The sequence below is a fragment of the Cydia splendana genome, chromosome 21, assembly GCF_910591565.1.
Source record: "Cydia splendana chromosome 21, ilCydSple1.2, whole genome shotgun sequence".
Lineage (NCBI taxonomy): Eukaryota > Metazoa > Arthropoda > Insecta > Lepidoptera > Tortricidae > Cydia > Cydia splendana.
Window position 1 is genome coordinate 6,488,357 of NC_085980.1, and position 21,088 is coordinate 6,509,444.

General features: G+C 36.9%; 2 protein-coding genes and 1 long non-coding RNA gene across 5 annotated transcripts in view; 2 read left to right on the forward strand and 1 right to left on the reverse strand.

Annotated features, from left to right (window-relative positions):
- LOC134801118 (phosphoacetylglucosamine mutase) overlaps nucleotides 1-3,408 on the forward strand; it is a 46,431-nt gene extending 43,023 nt beyond the window's left edge. For 2 of the 3 annotated variants that reach the window (XM_063773650.1, XM_063773649.1), the window contains exons 9-13: nucleotides 383-542; nucleotides 1,557-1,711; nucleotides 2,373-2,562; nucleotides 2,648-2,818; nucleotides 3,255-3,408. In XM_063773650.1, the coding sequence (XP_063629720.1) occupies nucleotides 383-542; nucleotides 1,557-1,711; nucleotides 2,373-2,562; nucleotides 2,648-2,818; nucleotides 3,255-3,335 (757 nt within the window). In that variant the 3' untranslated portion in view covers nucleotides 3,336-3,408. The remainder of the gene's footprint in view (nucleotides 1-382; nucleotides 543-1,556; nucleotides 1,712-2,372; nucleotides 2,563-2,647; nucleotides 2,819-3,254) is intronic. The other variant, XM_063773651.1, reaches the window with a different exon arrangement.
- The window catches only part of LOC134801198 (uncharacterized), a 396,731-nt gene that overhangs the window by 284,251 nt on the left and 91,392 nt on the right, over nucleotides 1-21,088 (forward strand). The window lies entirely within an intron of this gene.
- On the reverse strand, nucleotides 13,180-14,219 carry LOC134801288 (2-aminoethanethiol dioxygenase). The gene has a single exon (XM_063773828.1). It carries the CDS (start codon nucleotides 14,183-14,185, stop codon nucleotides 13,319-13,321), a length of 867 nt encoding a protein of 288 aa, XP_063629898.1. The 5' UTR covers nucleotides 14,186-14,219; the 3' UTR covers nucleotides 13,180-13,318.

Genomic DNA, 21,088 nt, shown 5'->3' on the forward strand with positions numbered 1-21,088 from the left:
CGAGATCAAAGTTATTTACATCTCGTGCGCTTTTGAATCCCTTACTACGCTCAAGATTCTAAATTAGATTCACTCGCTACGCTCGTGAATCTATTATAGAATCTTTCGCTTGCACGGGACTCAAAATAAGCACTCGAAGAAATATCAAACTTTGATCTCTTGTTGTACAAATAACTATTTAAATAGGTACAATTATTTATTAGTTTACAAGACCATATTGTCTCGGTGTAAAGCATTATATTCCTCCCTCGTATTCTTCCACGGATCCATTGTCCTGTGAAGTCTCCAGTTTTTGTAAAGGTGTCAAGCCCGTTCACCATCTATAACTAAGTCCACCGTGATGCCTTATAATTTATTGATTGTAATTCTTATTTGATTTCAGTAACAAAATGCATCTCCTGGATGGCGATAAAATCGCAACACTATTAGCGAGCTACGTCACAGAACTTCTCAAGGCGTGCGAAGCGACGGACTTGAAACTCGGTCTCGTGCAGACCGCGTACGCTAACGGAGCGTCCACCAAATACATCACCGAAGATCTGGTAAGTCTTGTCCTAAAGTATACCTTAAGTAAAGGCGAATAAGATCGCAACTCTGTTATCGAGCTATGTCACAGAACTTCGCAAGGCGTGCGAAGCGACGGACTTGAAACTTGGTCTAGTTCAGACCGCGTACGCCAACGGAGCGTCCACCAAATACATTATCGAAGATCTGGTAAGGCTTATCCTAAAGTAAACCTTAAGTAAAGGCGAATAAGATCGCAACTCTGTTAGCGAGCTACGTCACAGAGCTGCTAAAGGCGTGCGAAGTGACCGACTTGAAACTCGGTCTCGTTCAGACTACATACGCCAACGGAGCGTCCACCAAATACATTACCGAAGATCTGGTAAGGCTTATCCTAAAGTAAACCTTAAGTAAAGGCGAATAAGATCGCAACTCTGTTAGCGAGCTACGTCACAGAACTTCTCAAGGCGTGCGAAGCGACGGACTTGAAACTCGGTCTCGTGCAGACCGCATACGCCAACGGAGCGTCCACCAAATACATTACCGAAGATCTGGCATGTATTGATGTCCTATCAGACGGCTTATATGGGGCATTATCTGAAAAGGGACCTTATTGTCGATGGCGCTTACGCCGCACAGCGTCGCGCGGCACTGTATTTATATCGGAGCATTGTTAATAATGGCGTAAGCGCCATCGACAATAAGGTCCCTTTTCATAGATAACGTCACATATAAGCTACTAGACATGTGTATTGTGTAGTCTTAAGGTGCGCCTCTATCTACTGTCAGCTACTACCTAGTAGCATATATGTCTGTTTATCATAGTCACTCTCGGCAATATCTGGCTAAAGCCGTGTTTACGTACAATACTATATATGAGTTTCAGTTTTCACTCTAAAGCTAAAACGCGATGCTTGTTTTGCCTTAAAGACAAACAAGATTAGTACATTACTCGCAAAGTATGTCAGAGCATATAATGCATTCAAATGTAAGTGTGGTGACTAATAACAAGCTTGTCATAGAAACTTTACTCACCATTTCTCTTGTTCCAGAAAGTACCAGTGTCATGCGTGAAGACAGGCGTGAAGCACCTGCACCACGCGGCGCAGTCATACGACATCGGAGTTTACTTCGAGGCCAACGGACACGGCACAGTTCTATACAGCGATAAGGCTAAGACTACGATACGACGCATCGCTCAAGAAGGGTAAGTTAATAAGCTTCACTGCCAGACCAGGTGGCTTAGCACGGTCGCGTTTTTATCCCTTGTCACCATGCCTGTCACGTTCTAACAAGTATGTAAGTGCGAAAAGGACGCGCATAGTGATAGTCGATAAAAATGGAACCGTGCTGAGCCCGCAGTACGGATATGATGGTCGTTCTTGTCTACGTGACAGCGTGATAAAACGGTATCCGTCACTTTATGTTTGCATTCTAGCTTTGAGCATATTTAAACTATCTTTTTACCGCTATGTATGACCTGTAACTTAGAGCATTTAATAACTGGAGTGGCCATTAAGAGCTTACCCCTCTGCCGAAAAACTTGCACAATTGTGCAAACTTTTGTATGGACTGACATTGCTATTTGTACGTTACGTACAAATCATATAGAAAATCGCAAAAATCGGCAGACTGTTTCGTAAAGAAAATGACAGCGATGACATCTCCAGTTACTAAATGCTCTAAGACCTGTAAACGTAAATTTCGACTTGCTTGGCCGTGCGGCATTTTAGATATGTCAAGTTTAGCGCCATCTAGTAATGTCTTTGAAAGCTTTAACATTAAGTCGCATTTTAAACTGTTTAGAGAAGACGATTTTTTGTACAACATTAGCAGTCACATATAATAACCTTATAACATTTTTACAGGGAACCAGAACAGCGGAAAGCGGCTCAATTACTCTTAAACTTCATAGACATGACCAACGAGACTGTCGGCGACGCCATTTCTGACCTCTTCCTAGTAGAAACAGTCCTCTGTGCAAGGGGGCAGAACGTCAAAGACTGGATGGAAGCTTATACGGACCTCCCCTGCCGGCAACTGAAGGTCACAGTGCAAGTGAGTCCTTATGTCTATAGTGTTAAGGTACATTTCATCTATTGTGTTGCTATAATTACTATACTTAAGTTGTATTAAATTTCAGGACCGTAACGCGATATCAACAGCGGACGCCGAGCGGCGCTGCACGGCGCCCGAAGGCCTCCAGAGCCGCATCGACGAACTGGTGGCTACCTACAAGAGTGGGAGGTCCTTCGTGCGGCCATCCGGTACTGAGGACGTCGTCCGGGTGTATGCTGAGGCCGATACACAAGAGGTAAAATAAAGTTAAACAAGTAATCAGGCCAAAACTACCAGCGAAATAAATCTCAGCTGGTTTTTAGTAAGCCCCACCACAGAATAAATAGGTACTAGGTACAGAAGATTCACTCTCTAACAAAACGCGTCTGTTACGAGTAGGACAGATATGACCGTAAGGTGGCGCAAGCGCCACGCGCGGCCTATGGCTAGCCACCAAAATTGGTGTGGGACGGATGTACTTGTAGCTACTTGTTGCGATGCGACGAAATCGCGGAGTGAGCCACGCCTGGCCCCACGCCGAGCGATAGTCCACGCTACAAACAGCAACACTCTTTAACTGTCCATCGGTGGACTTTATGTCTTTTGTAATAAGGTGGACAGATGGACAGATAACAGGACAAATACATTGAACCGATGGAATACCACCCTAACCAAATTTGTTTTTTTTTCAGAACGCAGACAAATTAGCGGCAGAAGTATCGCAGGCAGTATTCGACCTGGCCGGCGGCGTGGGCGACCGGCCGCTCGCTTAAACAAACATACACTCCAGTAGGCCAAGCACATGATTGGCGCGACAGTATCTCGCGGCTAGATAGAATATCCGTCTTTTTCTAACTAGGTTAATGAAAGTGGGACGAGTAGTCTATCTTGCCGCGAGATACTGTCGCGTCAATCATGTGCTTGCCAGGCACGGCAGCTTCTACCTACATCTCCAGGGATCTACATTTGCCAATGAAAAAACGACCTTGAAGTTTTAAGTATAGAATTGAATTTTGATTGGCATTTTTAACGCGTTACCGCGTCCGTGGGGATCATGGGGTTAAAATTGGAGCCCCTTGCTCCTGCTTTTTTTTTAAATTTAACACAGCATGCAAGTCGGTTATTTTATATTTTTTATCTTAGACATTTTACAGGGCTTTTATTGGATGTAGAACTGATTCTAATAGAGGAATTACTAGTAAAAAATATGAAGAGCATACAAATGTTTCGTCTTTCTTTTAATACAATACCTGAGGGTAATAAAATACGATCTAATCCAGTGGTTCTCAACCGCTGGGCCGTAGCCTGAACTCGTCCGCGAATTTATACACAGAAAAACCTTTTGTAGATTTTAATGCTTGGTAGTTCCTGGCATTTTTTTTCTTTCTTCGATTGGTCCCTTATGAGGACTGAAAGATTAAGAATCACTGATCGATAGAGTTAGACCAACCTAAGTCGGCAGCGATGTTGATAACCCAGACTGCAAGTGTTATTTTAAACGTCGTAATTTCATAGAAGTTTGACGTTTAAAATAACACTTGCACAGTTTGGGCTATCAAATTCGCTGCCGACTTAGGTTATATTAGTCTCACTCAAGTAGGTAATTTATGATTTGTGATGCCCCATAGTGACATAACTGAGTGATGATTGCTAAGTTTAAATACAATAAATTAATAACCCGTAATATTGATATGAAACTAGTGTCATTCTATGGAACTTGCTAACTATGTGAACAAACCGCTATATTGGAATTGTCAAAGAATGATGAATTTACTAGTGACTTTTGTTTACATAGCAAGTTCCATAGAATGACACTTTATGTAGATTTGCAGAAGATATAATTCACGAACGAGGAATATGACTATACGTCATCAAACATATAATTGTGAGAGAAATATATTTACTTAGACAAGAATAGAAAGGAAATTTATGTACTAAATATTGAAAGACAGATATTTCTGCTCAGTAATCTAGTGGTAAGGAAAGAAGTAAGGAAAAAGTCATGTAATGGCTTGTATCGTGACAAATATGCTAAGTATTAAGTGTATGGAATTAACTATATATTGGACAGGATACTTTAACTTTAGTAGTGACACTTTATAGTCTGTATCTTTAGGTATTTAAAAAAGAGTAAACAAAATCTACCCTCAAATGGCCAGTTGAGGGTAGATGAAAACATTACATGATCAAATAATGTAGTTTAAAGTCATGGTATAATAATATACTCCGCCTGGTACTCTATTCCGAGATTCGCGTATGACCTAACTGACACGGGCCTACGTCATCATGCTGTTTACAGGTTCTCAAACTTTAAAATGTGGGAGAATTTTAACCAACGGTGAAAATTATTTTAACGGTTTAATTTTAAGTTATTCATGTAGAAACATAGTAAAATAAAACAAATCTAATGTATTAAATTGAACTTTATTTATCTATACAAGACAAACGTTTGAAAAACTAATTCACAGTTACACATTAATTACCAAGCTTACGACGTGAAAAGTTTGGAAAACACTGCGACTGCTGACACTGAGCGAGAAGGAAATAACAATTAACACGCGTTCGACAAGGATGACGGTCAGGGCATGAAGTTATCTAGATCCGAATTGTCAAATGTGACAGCGCTATCTTGTGTTGCCAGTAATGTAAACAAAATTACCCGAACGTCTGAAATTTCTTTCGTAAATCGGAAGATATTGCTAACGAATAATTAAAAATGACGTGTTATTGTAAAATTTAAGATAAAATACATATAAATGAAAATTATAAAATTATAAAGAAATATTTTAACTTATTAACCATAGCTATAATGTACCCATGTAACATGTTATGTTGAAATAAAGTGGCAATGTTATTGTGACGTAGGCCCGTGTCACTCTGGGAATAGAAGACCATGTTTTATTAGACCATGGTTTAAAGTCAGGTCGTTCAGTGACAGATCCAGGCCGTTTTGTATTTAGTTGGTTAATCGATAAATGTTAAAACTACTCGAAAATGTACAAATTATTTGTTTACTTTTATTTTATATTTAGGTACCTAAAGATACAGATATACATAGACACCCATTTTGTGATTCGGGGTGCAATTTTTAAAAGGCTTATGGACATTAGCAGTCTTAATTTTGTGTCTTACTGACTAATCACAATTTAAATCCTGACCAGTAATATAGGATCATCGACAAAAGGGCGCTGTTATTCTCATGTATGACAGTTCAGTTTAGTATGACAAAATTAGTTCCAGTGAAATTCCGCAACATGGCGCGTGATCATATATTCCTGGTCGGGCTTTATATATTTTTGTGTAGTGACGAACCACTTAAGTAATCAATTTTATTAACACAGACCCACTTAATAGTAGAAATTACCTTTTATATTGCATGTATAATTTATTTTTGTAATCTAAAGAGCTACTTTGACAGTTTTTATCGAATCAAAAGCTATATCTTTAAAATTCCCAATTTTAATGAATAAGCATATGATAATTGTAACTATAACACTCCCATAAGACACGAATATGTTAAATTTATTTTAAACTCACAAACAGATCGAAACATGTCGAGCGTTTATTCGACTTAATAATACGTGAGTAACCCGTTTAAAACAATTTTAATAAATTCTATGATTGGTAGGATTCCGTGTAAACTGTCAAAATCGTTTTAGACTTTTTAGAGATATAATCACAATAATGTAATCACTGCCTTTATCTAGTTACCTATAAGAAGACACTACAGTGTGGTTCGAATTTAAGGCAAAATCTAATTTAGCGCAAAAGAGCTGCCTGAATTTCGTAGATATTATCACTGTTTTTGTTAAAAATAATTAGGTAATCTATTTCGGTTGTAGAATATATTAGAAAATACAGTTTTGGCGCTTCAAAAGCAGTGTAGAAAAATTGTGAGAAAAAATGTATAAAAATATGCCTCTGACTCTGAGCCTGTTTCATGCAGGGTACATTAAGGAAATAACAATCTATTGTATCATTTTGGTTAATATTTATTGACACATTGAAGTGCCATGGCAACTATGAAAATTTTGTATTTTAATGAATAAGTTATATGTAATGTGACGATTGTGACGCATAATACATTTTTGACAATATGTAATTTTGTACTTTTACTTATTTAGTCAATATTTTATAATTTATAAATATCACAATATTATGATGTGTGGTAGTATACATTTGAGATTAAGGACCAACTTTCATTTACAATATTTTTAAAGTACATATTTCTATTATTTATATATGTAAATGGGGCGACTTGAGATAAAATTAATAACCCCTTATTTAAAGTGAAGCGAATTTTTTTAAGGCCTGATTTGATAGCCAAAGTTGTCTGTGGTTATGTCTATAATTTAAAACTACACCTAGTTGTTCGCAGGGGCGTATTTTAAAATTTGGCGCCCCGGGCATATAAGTTTTACCGCCCCCGAAGTCAAGGAAAAAAAACAAAATGCAATGCGCCAGGGGCGGCATACGCCGCCTTTAGTGGATTGGTGCCCCGGGGCCATGGCCCGGATGGCCCTAGCGTTCCGCCCCTGTAGGTAGGGACGCCCCTGGTTGTTCGTCGTATTATGTATGAATTAATCCTGGATTTGAATGAAAGCTTTATCGCTGTAAAAAGTACGTATTGTATTTTATTTTGTGATATAGGTATTACGTGATTCCAAATTGCATTTTGTGGCAACGAATTATTTGTGTCGTTGAGCGTATTTCGAAATACTCAGTCTTTTAAGTCTTCAAATTTAACTGTGTACCTACTCTTAAGGTCCATGCTGGTTATAGGACGTTTAAAATGAACCGTACCCTAGTGCCATGCCAAGCATTAGAATTGTTGATTTTAAAAGCTTTAGGCTTTGAAATAAAAAATATTTCAAACTGAGACGTGGACATTGGGTCGTTAGTAATTTTTTGTCCTAAAAATAGGCTTTTGGGTATTACGGAAACAAACACAATAAGTACATAGTTTGAAGACTACCTACTTGATATACAAAACTACTTTCTTTGCTGTACTTACTGTAATAATATTTTCGCACTATATCTTACAAAATAAATATATCCTTATCATTGATAAATATTACGTGATCTGATGTACATCTTCATGGGAAAAACCTCGAACTTATCTTAGAATTAATATATCTAAATCTTTATCTAGAAGTACGAGTACGTACATATTTGACTGAAAATTGAATGCCAACTACGAGCATCATTCAAAATGATTAATACAATACAAAAGTCTTTTGAGAGTCGGCCACGCGCTTTACTGTAATATCAGTAATATCCCTGGAATTGCAGGCGTCCTTAGGCTACGCTGACCACTTACCACCAGGCAAACCATTTGCTTGTTGACGTGGTATTAAAAAAAACGAGTGGATAAAAGATATTATTTATTTAGTTTTTTTATTCATGTCATTTCTATAGGTATAGTAAATAAATCAAACTGATGAAAATGACACCGGGGTATTTATTTGTAAAATTTTTCCTAGGTTCTGGCGCTCCTTGTAATTATATTTTTAGTTAAATTTCGTCAAGCATTGTAATGTTACTAAAATCAATGAAAAAGTACCTTTATTGGTGTTAACTTAAAAGTAGTACAAATTATTGGTTAAATCATATTATAATTGACTTGTTCTTAGGTGCTTTATAGGATATTTATATGTCTTAGTCACAAGTCTTGACCATCAATTAATTTAAAATTACGATTAGCGATTTTTAACATATAAATTTATTTTACTATCAAAACAAAATATATTTACATTCGCTTATACTTCGGCTTATTAATTCTATAGATCTTTAATTCGTGTGTGCAATCGTGTGTTCGTTAGAGTCGTTTGAAGCGAGGTCCTCGTGAATGTGTGTGGAAAAATATTATTTTAGTTCTAGTTTTTCGCAATAGGTATCTAAAGCCTACATTTTTTGATGTATTATTAACATATATGATTCCTAGAACTTTCGGTGTCAAAACTGAGCTTAACATGGCTTAATAGTCCAGGCAAAATAAAAAAAATGTTACGTTCGTTTTAAGCATATTCGCCTTTATAGTACTGACCGAATTATTATTAGAAATAGGCTACCGGCTTAATAATTATGGCGAATCATTTTAGAATTCTTTCAATATGTTTATCTAATTTTCAATAACTAGTTAGTTTTGAGGAACTAACTTAGTTTTGCGTAAAATATTTGCTTGATAGTTTAATAAAATTTGTGTAATATTTTGGAATACAATAATTGGAGACTGTTTGAAAGTTATCTTGCTCCTTACGATTGTTTACCTTATTATGCTACTGTTATTTTTTAATAAATCAATAATTACTATTTCTGTGTATTATTTTGTGATTGTATATTAGACATATGGATGTCGGAAATTATGCAAAATTGAATCCTATAACTTTGAAATAAAGTTCAAAATAATGTGGGAAATATATTCCCTGTACCTTAAAGCTTAAAGGCAATACTTGGCCGGGGTGCCATAACAAAAAGAGCACTCAAAATAAACGAGACATTTTTAACAACATCATATTTTATTTAACAAAAACGTCAATTCAATACAATACTATGTCCGAGAAACCATTACAAAACGAGACTTAGAGGTCTAAATGAAACCTACAAACTTAGAACTTAAAAGTAAAATTCTTTCACAGTAATATTTAATTGAAACTGCATATTTTAGAGATCAGGAAACAATTTGTATTTACTGTATCATTACTGATTTCATTTTAAAAACATCTGCAATTCCCGGTTTCTAGGAGTTAAATACGCGATAAAATATCAAAGTAGCCCCATTTTCATATATCTACCTACATGTATATATTTTTTTGTTTTCAAGTGTGCAGCACACACGGGTGAACCACCCAAGAGATAGAACAAGAAAAATATATGAGAAAACGAATAATGCAACACTATTCAAAGTAGATTTAAAATTGAAAACTGTTGGGAGAAACCTGTGCAAAAGGTTATCAGACAATTATATACTACCCAGTATTACTGAGGAATATGGATTTTTATTTTATTTTATAGGGGATAAATATCACTTAAAATTACTACTTATTAAAGTAAAAACCTACAAACGGGGATACTTTGACCGACTTAATATTACCGGTTTTAAAAGAACCCCTTTTATGTTATGGTACTCTACATGTCTGAAAAATCATCTAAAGCTTTCTGTGGTTTTACTGGCATGTTAAACTTAAAACAGATTTTGGAATGTTAAATCGTATTTAAAATGATTTAGTGTTATTAGTTAGTAGAGTTAGGCCAAGAAAAGTCTGCAGCGATTTTGGTAGCCCACGCAGTGCATTATTTATACGTCATAATTTCATAGAAGTTTGACGTTTTAAATACCACTTTCACAGCGTGGGTTATCCAAATATCTGCAGCCTTTTCTTGGTGTAACCATAGTTACGCTAAATAACAGTGTTTAATAAATGTACAGTATAATGATGGTGCAAACTGCTATATTACGTACTAAAAGTTGTGGGACTGATTGAAAAACTTCACTTCACAAAACTAATACACCAGCCGTCAATGAAAACTGGTCACCTTATATCCGGTTTTCCATACAAAGTCAATCTATTTTATTTCAATTGTAGTAAGATTGTGATTGTCAAATCATTGAAAGTTCTTGCACCCCTCATTGAGAGTCATGCTAATATTAAACTAATATAACTGACGTATTTTATTTTCACGTATTTTAGGTGAACATGTAGGGACGTCATACTGAAATTACTATGGGATCAACCCCAAAATCGCGAATAAAAAACAGCTAAATCGATATACGCATCGCCGAAATGTATTAAACACTAATTGTGTAATTTGGCCTACTGGCAGTAAAAGTTGTTCAGTATGGTCAGACAACAAAATCAGACCAGTATATCCTCTGCTGACCGTACAATAGCATTGTAGATTAACCTAACCTAAATGTAAAATACTTAATAAGCCTTCCATAGATTAAGAAACAGCCTTAATGAGTCAGTGGTGTAGCTAATCGCATATTAAACACATGAAAAATCTTGTTTACCCTTGTAAGGCAGTGGGAATATATTTCCCACCCGATTTTGAACTTTATTTTAAAGCGATAGGGTTCAATTTTGCATGATCTGAACCCTTATGCTGTAAAGGGTTAAGCTCAGATTACATAATTATATTCCAGATAAGTACCCTCGTAAGGCCCACCATACAAAATTTTACTATTTTTACTACCAAATCATACTTTTATGTTCCTGTGACTGTCATGTTAGTATCTAGACCATAAAAAACAGAACTTATTGTTTGTCACGTGTTGTGTTGGCTTACGAGGGTCAAACCCAAAGTATTTAGATACATATATGACGTGCGTTATTATCGCTTTTAGTTCCTCCACCATACACTCCACACAAGTTTATAGCTACACCACTGATTTGATTAGTATCACTTAATGTTAGTGGTCGCAATACCCTGATAACATAGAGAAATATAGTAAGACAAGAGTGCTCACTCCATACATCAGTTTTGGTACCATTATTTTCATAGTCGACATCAAGCATCGAGTAGCGGAATTATCAGTACTTTAAGTAGCAGTAGTAGTACTGTCAAGTGACAATAGATGTAACACCGATCGGAAAGTCTAACGCTCAACAACATAAGTGGTATTGTCACTTGACAGTACTACTACTGCTTCTTAAAGTACTGATAATTCCGCTACTTGATGCTTGATGTCGACTATGAAAATAATAGTCTTTTTGGTACCAAAACTGATGTATGGAGTGAGCAATCTATGTACTTTTTCTCTCTATGCTGATACTTAAGTATAAAGTTAAATATGACACAATTAACTAGGTACATTACAATATCATTATAATCATTAATCTATTCTAACATTCATAAAAGTATGTTTAATTTATTGCAGAAGAGAATACGTTTTAAATGTCACATAATAATAAAAACAATTATGGATGAACGTATTTGAATTACGTACTTAATTGCTGTACATATTTAATATTCATCAAATTACTCAATCAATCTGGTGATTGTATTGGTAAAATTCAACTAAAACCATATTTTTTGTATACTTAAAATATTTTTTAAGGTCTGCTCGGTAAAACAATAATAAATATAAGAAATTGATTTAAAAAAACATGAAAGTAAAACAAAAAATAAATGCCAAAACTGATTAATATTATAGAATCTTGTTCCAAATAATTGTATTATAAATTATGAATTTAAGACTAATATAATTGACCTTTTTTTATGTGCGTTTTGACTTTATAGGGTAATTCGCCAGTAACTGGCCACTTTTAGTAACTAGCTACCCTAAATTAAAAATATTGAAAGCTGGCCAGTTATTGAAACCTTATACTAAAGTGAATTCTGTTTATAGGTGAATAGAATTCATTTTTTTTGTAGTTTAGGGCGGCCAGTTACTAAAAGTGGCCAGTTACTGGCAAATTACCCTATGTGACTTTATATTAGACTGAATAATATCTAAAAGTATGACAGAAATTCATGGAGATCAAATAGGACTGAATGATTATACTTAGTGGTAACATTTAGGTTCTAGAATCTAGACTCTACATTGGTGTCTTTACCAGCCAAAAGGCACTACTTTGTCAGTTACCTTTTGCCTGATAATGGCACATTTGTTAACATTAAAATCATTTAACTAGTGATGGTGAGTTGGTGACTGATAATAATCTTAAACTTAGTGCCCTTAAATCGCTAGTATGAAATGACAAAGAATATACAAAGATACAGACTTGCAAATCATCATACAAAGTTGTTTCTTTAAAAATAGCTTGTAGATGGGGCATTTTTAGACAAGTTTTACCCCCATATAATTTTGAATGGTAATTTCTTTATTTTGTGTAACAATAAGTACACAATTACTAAAAGACTAATGGAATGATAAAGAAATTAATGGGTTTAAGTGTTTTGGCAGGGGTCTTTACCCAATGGCCAAAAAGGGTCATGGCCCAGGAGTGGCAGTGGCCAAATATTGTGGTCAGTTTTGGACAACTATTGGGTGGCTAACCTTGAAACACCCCAGGGTGCCAAATATTCAATATTACATGCCTTTGTGTTTTTGAATAATGCAACTTTGTATAGAGTTCAGTCTCTTGTATTTCACGTCCACTGACAGCTGGATTAAAATAAAGTATTTTCTGTTTATTTGCAGTCATTAGGCATTAAAATCAAGGCACTAAAATATTTGAACTATTTATTTTGACAGTCATAGTAAATTTTGAATGCAGATTACTTTCTGAGTAGCATGGATTATAATGATTTATGATAATTTGTAAACTCCTTTCATAAAAGACATCAACATTAAACAAAATTACTGTATTAGACATTACATGAATAGGACTACTTTTGAAAAGTCTGACTGTCATTTTAGTTAAACATTTTACGTATAATTCATTTTTGTCACAATATTTGCTTAGTTAGATGGTAATAATAAAACATGCTTGTATAAACACATCATACTAATCCCCACACAGAATTGTTAATGTACAGCCAACTGTAAAAATATGGGTGTAGCCAACTTATTCAAAAATATGTCCCATAGTTCTTAATTCGCTGACATAAGAGCTATGGGACATATTTTTGAGATGATTTGTGCACCCATGTTTTACAGTTGACTGTACTAATGTGAATCTATATTTGTATGAAATCATGAAAATAATAACTAAAGAATGTATCATACATACTTCATCAAATTCATCTAAGGTACATATTTGTGGTCAATTATTTCAATATCATAGCTACCTAATAACTTAATTTGTACCTATGCCAGTTTAGGGCCTAAGTAAGGAGACTGATCACAGAAAAAACAATCCGGTGCTACCGTCTCTTGCAATTCTACTAAGTTAGGGCTCAAATTATTGAGTACTTTATAGTAGCTACACCGCCTGGGCCCTATGCCTTCTATCAAGGTGTCATAAGGCGGTGATAGGACATCGAAAAATGCTGCAGGCATTTCAAGCGCTTGTATCTCGTGATAGTTAGATGCAGTCGGAGTCAGCACACACGTCTCAGAATTTTCCTTACAAACGCGATCCTGTGAAACTTCAGCGAAAAACTTTCGCTTCACGTGTGTCCCGTGAGCGAGCCTAGCTGCTTCGTGTTTGGCGCGTATTGCTATGTCTATAGCGCTCATCTTTTCAGTCACAGGGTGCTCGGAGAAACTACGAATGTTCACGGCACCGTATATTACCTTCAAAAGACCGTGCATGTGAGGGTGGTCGTGTAACGGCATCTTGAAGCCAGGTTTTAACACGAAAATACTCATATTGACGCAACTATTTTGAAACACTTGGATGTACGTACATGGGGCTTTGCTAGGGTTTCTCCACGTCGCCGGGTCGCATAACCGTCTCTCCAAACCTAGGTCTTCGCTTCTTAATCTGTCCATTATCTTTTTAAGTTTGTTTATGTTGGCAGGGAGGTCGGCCGTGGCCTTCCCGTCGAAGGTTTGCAGGGCGAGCCGGTACGTCGCCACGATTGGCGGCACGCTGACCATATCCATTGTTTTTGCTTCATTTTGCAAATCCATATGAAATTTGCCTGTACTGATACACAAGAATTTTGTTCGAGACCGAAAAGTAGAAAATAATCTGCACGATAACAAAGCGAAACTGTCAACAAACGTCATGTTTCTATGCCTATTGATTGTTCTGTTCCAAATGATCCAATGCGATTCAGATATTCGGTCCAAATCTAGATTTGTAAATAATATACCACAATAAATGGAAAAATATTTACGGCAAAACAAATAAATAGTATTATAAGTGACCAAATTATTTATCATTATTTCTGGTTATCTAAGCATTTCTTAAAAAATATGTTTATAGGACTACACTGCCATCTTTTGTCGAGTAGACAAACTAAGAAAGATGCGACATCTAGCGCTCAATTCGTCAAACATGAACTGACCACATTATTTAAATTTCCAATAGGTGGCAGTTCAGTAGCTGCAACTCAACATAATAAAAGATTAACTACCTAATCTACCTATTTCAAATTACTTTCACGTAGGCTAGGTCACTTAATCTCAGTACTCATTCATTGCATACAGTTCATCGCTAAATTTAACCTTGTTTTTAAATCACCAAGGTATTGTGTGGTCTGTCGTAATGGCGATATTTACCGCGTGTGGCGGGCTGTAAAACCACTTAAATAAATACCTCTGTTTAAACGCGATTTTATTGAGATTCCAACAGTTTCGTCTGTGTTTTATCGATACTATCGAAACTGTTTATATCGATTAACTGGAAACTTTAAACATTGTAGATAAATTCATTAAACGGTAGATGGAAATGGGGATGTAGGTAGGTTCTTGTCAAATAGAAGTTGCGTAGATACTCTATATTTCCTTTCCTGGTAATTATAATATGTGTTAGTTATACCTATTATACCACTTGCACAGCCTGGGCTATCACAATCGCTGCCAACTTAGCTTGGTCTAACTCTAATTTCGGTTGTCCAATTACCTACCCCACCCCGCTTGATATCGCTGTAGGTAGGTACCTAATATAGGTATTTACGATAGGTCGTGCGTGAAAAATCCTAGTTCGCGATGTTAAGATTTTCCCGGGAAACATGATCTCTACGTTGTGCGAACTATAATAATAGTTTAACAGTTGTACCTTTAGTCGATTTATTAGGTACCTACATTATTATCTCCTTTATTCATTTACCATCTTGGGTTAAGGTTACAATATATACCTACCTACCAATAAAAGTAAAATATAAAACACTTAAAAACAATACAAAATACATATAAACACATTATAAAAAACCTAACCTAGGGTGCTGCCAGCCAGCGGGGCAGGGCCCAAGCTGCCGGCGATCAGAGCCGCTGAGAGAGGAACCGCCGGACTATCCGCGCCGTGTCCAAGATCACCGCCTTCTGCATCTGACCCTTGACCCAACCACCTAGCGAGTCCCTCAACATGTTGGTCGAGACCGTTCGCTGAAACGACTATCGCGACAATGATCGTCGAATCAAATATGGTACCTAGGAAGTCGTGCTTATATTTTAGGGCCTTTTTAGAGTTAACAGTTTACAAGTCTGCCGACTATCAAGTGTGCGGCATAGCCGCCAAGAATGCGCTATCACACAACGATAAACACCAACCAATCCCACAAATCAACTCCAGTAGGACTATCAGCCCGAAGAGGCTCGGAATAGCCGGGCTACTGCGCATCGTCCGTTTGTTTGGCAGGTACACGTGGGTGGGCTTCCGAGAATCGCGATTGCTTCTTGCTTTTAGATTACTTGTAGGTGTAGCTTAATGTTTATTTTTAACGATTTCTGTGTTAGGAGCGGGCCAAAGTACACCTTCTACTGAAGTTGTCAAACATATCTTAAGAAGCCTCTCTGCCAGCCCAAGGCTGGTTACTGTGCTGGAATCTAACGAGAGCCATTATCAAGATAAATTGCTAACGGTTGCGAATCAAATGCGCTGGATTGCCTTTACAGACGATGCCAATGTAGGATTAACTTAAGGATTATCGTATCTGGTAGGTCTCATGTAATGTAGAATCAGAATCAGATTCAGACATTTATTGGTAATAGCAATGTTATTTTACATGTAAAGTATTTATAAATAAATACATATATTGTAGCTAGGAATTTATGTCACATCTTAGAGCATTTAGTAACTGGAGATGTCATCGCTCGCTGTAATTTTCTTTACGAAACAGTCTGCCGATTTTTGCGGGGGAGGGGACGTCAAATGTAAGTATTGCTATTTCTACATGATTTGTACGTAACGTAGTTTAGCCATGTCAGTCCAAAGTTTGCACAATTGTGCAAGTTTTTCGGCAGAGGAGTAAGCTCTCAATGGCCACTCCAGTTATTAAATGCTCTAAGTGTCACATTTATAACAGTTTGAATTATAATAAAACATAATTAATTATTCAATTTAGTTTACATTTAAAATAGGTATATGCACAGCTATTGCCGGGTGTCTACTTATGTATGACTGGGCCATACCTACAGTATGAGTGGGCCAGTGAGATCTTTTCAAAGTATTCGGCAATTGTGTAACGTATTCTTAAGGCTGTGTCTCTATTACTTCTCCATATTAGTGCGATAGAGAGAGAGAGAGAGAGAGAGAGAGAGAGAGAAGCGTTTCATTCGCTACGGCGCAAGCGATTGTCATTTGGCTAGGCCCCCAGGTACCAATGCCTAAGATAGAGGTAGACCAAGAAAAGTCTGCAGAGATTTGATAGTCTGCGCAGTGCAAGTGTTATTTTAAACGACAAACTTCTATGAAATTATGACGTAATACACTTGCACTGCGTGAGCTATCACAATCGCTGCAGACTTTTCTTGGTCTAACTTTACATCTTATCGCACATTTGTTCACAGCTCGCAAAAGAACGACTTACCGACTGAATGTCGACCTAACCAACAGTAGTTTGGCCGAAGGGTGTCAAGTGTCAACCTAATGAAGAATAGTAGAACCTGTAGGTACCGAAAACCGAGTCAGGGGGCCTACCGCGAACCACGTTCGGCGTGTTGCCTCTCTGTCGCACCTGTAAATTCGTGGTCAGGGAGACAACACGCTAACGCTCCGTAGCGAACGAAACGCAACTGTCACTGTCACACTAATATGGAAGAGTGATAGAGAAACACAAAGCGGTTCGCTAGGGAAGCGCAAGCGATTGTCACATTGGCTAGGCCGCCTGGAGTCCCAAGTGGGTGCCAAGTCTATTTTGGAGCCCAATAACGTCGTAAACAATCTGTTAATTATTTAATATAACGGACGAGGCTGCGAGTTGCGTAAATAGTTTACTTATATTTAATATTCTATGCCACCACGAAACTGCAGAACCTAAGCAAAGTAAAATGTAAGTAGAGTAAGTAGGTAATTCGCCAGTAACTGGCCACTGGCTAATAACTGGCCACCTTAAACTAAAAATTAATTCTAATCACCTACAAACAAAATTCTTTTTAGTAATTTAAGGTTTAAAAACTGGCCAGCCGTCAATAACTAGCCACCTTAATATACTAAAATGAATTCTGTTTATAGGTGAATAGAATTCATTTTTAGTTTAGGGTGGCCAGTTACTAACAGGTGGCCAGTTACTGGCGAATGACTCTACTAGCTCAAAATAAACCTGTGGAAGCTACATGTTTTTTGTCAGACTATACTTGAGACACACATGAGAAAAACGTTATATGTTTCTGTACGGTTACCATCAGTTTGTCACTGACATAAACGCCGTCGAGAACGTAATTTACTTTCTATACATCTCGCTCGCACTCGCATATTAGTGCAAACGGGATGTATAGAAAGTAAATTACGTTCTCGACGGCGTTTATGTCAGTGACAAACTGATGGTAACCGTACTGTTCTGGGTCATTAACTTTTCATGAATTGTCCACGGAAGTGATCTCATATAAAAATACCCTAAGTCTGTCGTGTAAGCAGCCATGACGCAGTTATAGAGCACATTAGCAGTAAAAGCTATCATTGCGCCGATTCCTCCGTTTTGTTTAAAATAAATTATTTCAGACCGACATCTGCAATTACACGGATTGGGCATCGGGTTTCCGGACCGAGGTGGACGAGAGGTGACCACGAATTCAATTAACTAGGTTGCAATAAAGTTTTAGAACCTATTAAAAAGTAAAACTACTACTAGTTACTACTTAAAAAGTACCAAGTTGTTTGTGAGTAGTCGAAAAAGGCACATCTGGCAGGCGATATATATGGAAAGTCTTCTTTTATTCTATTGCCACTGCTGGGCAATGATGGCCTCCCCTCTTTTTCTCCAATCGGTGTAGTCGCTTGTCCAATCCCTGTCGAATGTTCCAAGTTGCAACAAATCCACATCCAGTAGTTTACTCACACATCCTAAACTTGAAAGTACTCGTACCTGCGATACATAGGTACTAGCTTTGTAATGACCGTGGAGTCTGTGGAGTCAGCCTGGAGACTTATGGAACACAAACGTCAAACGGTATGAAAATGTCAGCCCATGATTGTTGCACTCACTAAAGTAGTCAATACAACAAAAGCAGTAAAAATTAATGACAAGAGGGGAATGGGAAGAAGAACAAGATTATTTAGTTTACCTAGGTAAATGTAATTTATTAACGTAGGTAGATATATCAAGATCTTTTTATATCATCTTCAAATAGGCTTATTGGTGCATAAAACCATCCATTCGCTAGAACTCTAACATTTAGCGAGTGAGCAACAGGGGAGCATTATAACTGCCATTAGTGATTTTATTCACAAAGCTAACCGATTCTTCGCTAAAAACTAACCAATATTAACTTAGCCTTTCACTGCGTATGGTTGTTTTGGTGTTTGAGGTCAAATTATGCCAGGAACAAGCTTTCGATTGAGTTAAAAATGTTTTGGGAACAAATAGGCTTCACATACCGCTTAGCGAACTATATTAGTGCTCATCGCAGATGGTTGAAAGACTGAGAATCCGGGGGGTTTCAATTAGGTTGTGAGTTCTAGCTCATTTTAACTAGCTACTACCTACTAAATAATGTCTATATTTACCTATTTCTATCTAGTAAGCTACCTAGTCCAAATAGCTACCAGCGCCTGTCCCAATGATAGAGATAGTACTTACCTAGGTTATAGAGAAATATAGTAAGAATAGAGTGCTGGTACATCAGTTTTGGGACCAAAACGACTATTATTTTCGCAGTCGACATCTAGCATCGAGTAGCGGAATTATCAGTAGGTACCGCTACTCGATACTAGAATTCTCTAGTGTCGCGACTCACGAAAATTGTATTGTACAACAATTTATAACTAATATTAAAAGCAGAAGTCGTTGAAAATTGAGTTCCGGTTAATCCGGTTATAACATTAGCTGAAAATTGTTGAGCATTTTCGGTCGTTGCTACATCTAAGTAGGTACCTATTGTCAAGTAGCAGTACCTACTGATAATTCCGCTACTCGATGCTAGATGTCTACTACGAAAATAATAGTCTTTTTGGTACTAAAACTGAAGTATGGAGTGAGCACTCTATGTATTTTTTTCTCTATGCTTCAGTCAACCTTAGTACTATTTGTACCGAAACTGACTGAAATAGCAAGACACGTTCGTACGTTTCCGTGAAAAAACGATGGAAAACAATTACTTATGCACTACACCTGTACCTCTATTACCCACATGACGACAAAGTATGGAAGTTAGAGTTTACTTCTACACTCCATACGACAAAGCATAAACGCTCTTTGACACTTCGCTTACCAAAAAGCCACAATTGGCTACTTTCCTACTAGTCAAATCAGCTTCTTTTGTAGAACTGTCAAAACGATTTGCTAATATGGAATTTATATGAAACGTGTGTAGTGACGTCACAATCAACTCACCTACATTTTATACTTCCATCCGATTTATTAAATAGAAATTGTGTTTAAAAATAACTGCTATCTATGTTTTTCTAATAATGATCTGGTGCTTTATTTCGCGCACGGTGTTAAATAATTTATTTTAAGTAGAGGAAAGTACCCAATTTCAAGTAAGTCCTCAGGACATATGTCATTTTGGATTAGGCCGTTCAGCCGGCGCTAGAGCACGGATGTTACAAGATCTAACGACTCCTAAGATCTAGATTTAGCTAGTGCTATTGTATTGCTGCTTTGAGAGTACAGATTGATTTTGTGCTGCTGGAAGGTTTCCAAAATTGCGAAATTTCAACAAAATTTCTTATATTTTTAAATTTAAAAGTGGAAAAGTTACTGTCTTGGGTGAGACTTGAACTCACAGAGGTATCCTGAAGCCGTGAGTTAACGCCATATTTTCATAGAAATTTGTGGTTACAATAGATTCATTAGTTGTGCTTCCACATTAATTCAGTAGGTACCTACCTGAGTGCACGCAGAAAAATAAAAGTTGTATTTGTATCTTTCCAGAAAGTTAACAATAGGTTTAGCTACTCACGCTAGAACCGAGGCCACCGACACTTCATTTTCTATGACAGGTGAGTGTCGGATGCCTCGGCCCGGACCCAGGCCGTTTTAACGTGAGTCATCCTTTATTCGACTAACACCTGTCCTTTTTGGTAAATTTTGTGTAAGTATACTTATATATAGGTAGAAAATAGAAAATACTAATATTCTTATTATAATCTAGCTAGATGTTAATCTTGTTCCGTTTATAACTTTTCTATGACGCTCGCCTTTGTTAACACTCGCCTGCCAACCGCCTTTGTTTAACACTTGCCTGCCAACCGAAATGTAAAAATATAGTTTAATTCTCAGTCCCAAAATACCTGACATAGTCGTAAGATTCACAGAAGCATACAACTCATACAAGTAGCTATCAAGCGGATACATTGTACTAACAAGTCTAGCGGACGGACAGACGGACAGACACAAAGGAAGCTTCCTGTGTTTACTCGTGAGTGCGAGTATTGTTACTGCAGTTACATAAAATGGCGTCTGTGATCTTTTGATAGTTATTAACGTTTAGGTAGTTAGTAAGATATCGTCCGATACTAAAGGAAAGAGACGAGATAGATATGGGTCACACATATGCAGATTAAGCTACCCAAATGAAGTGTATTTA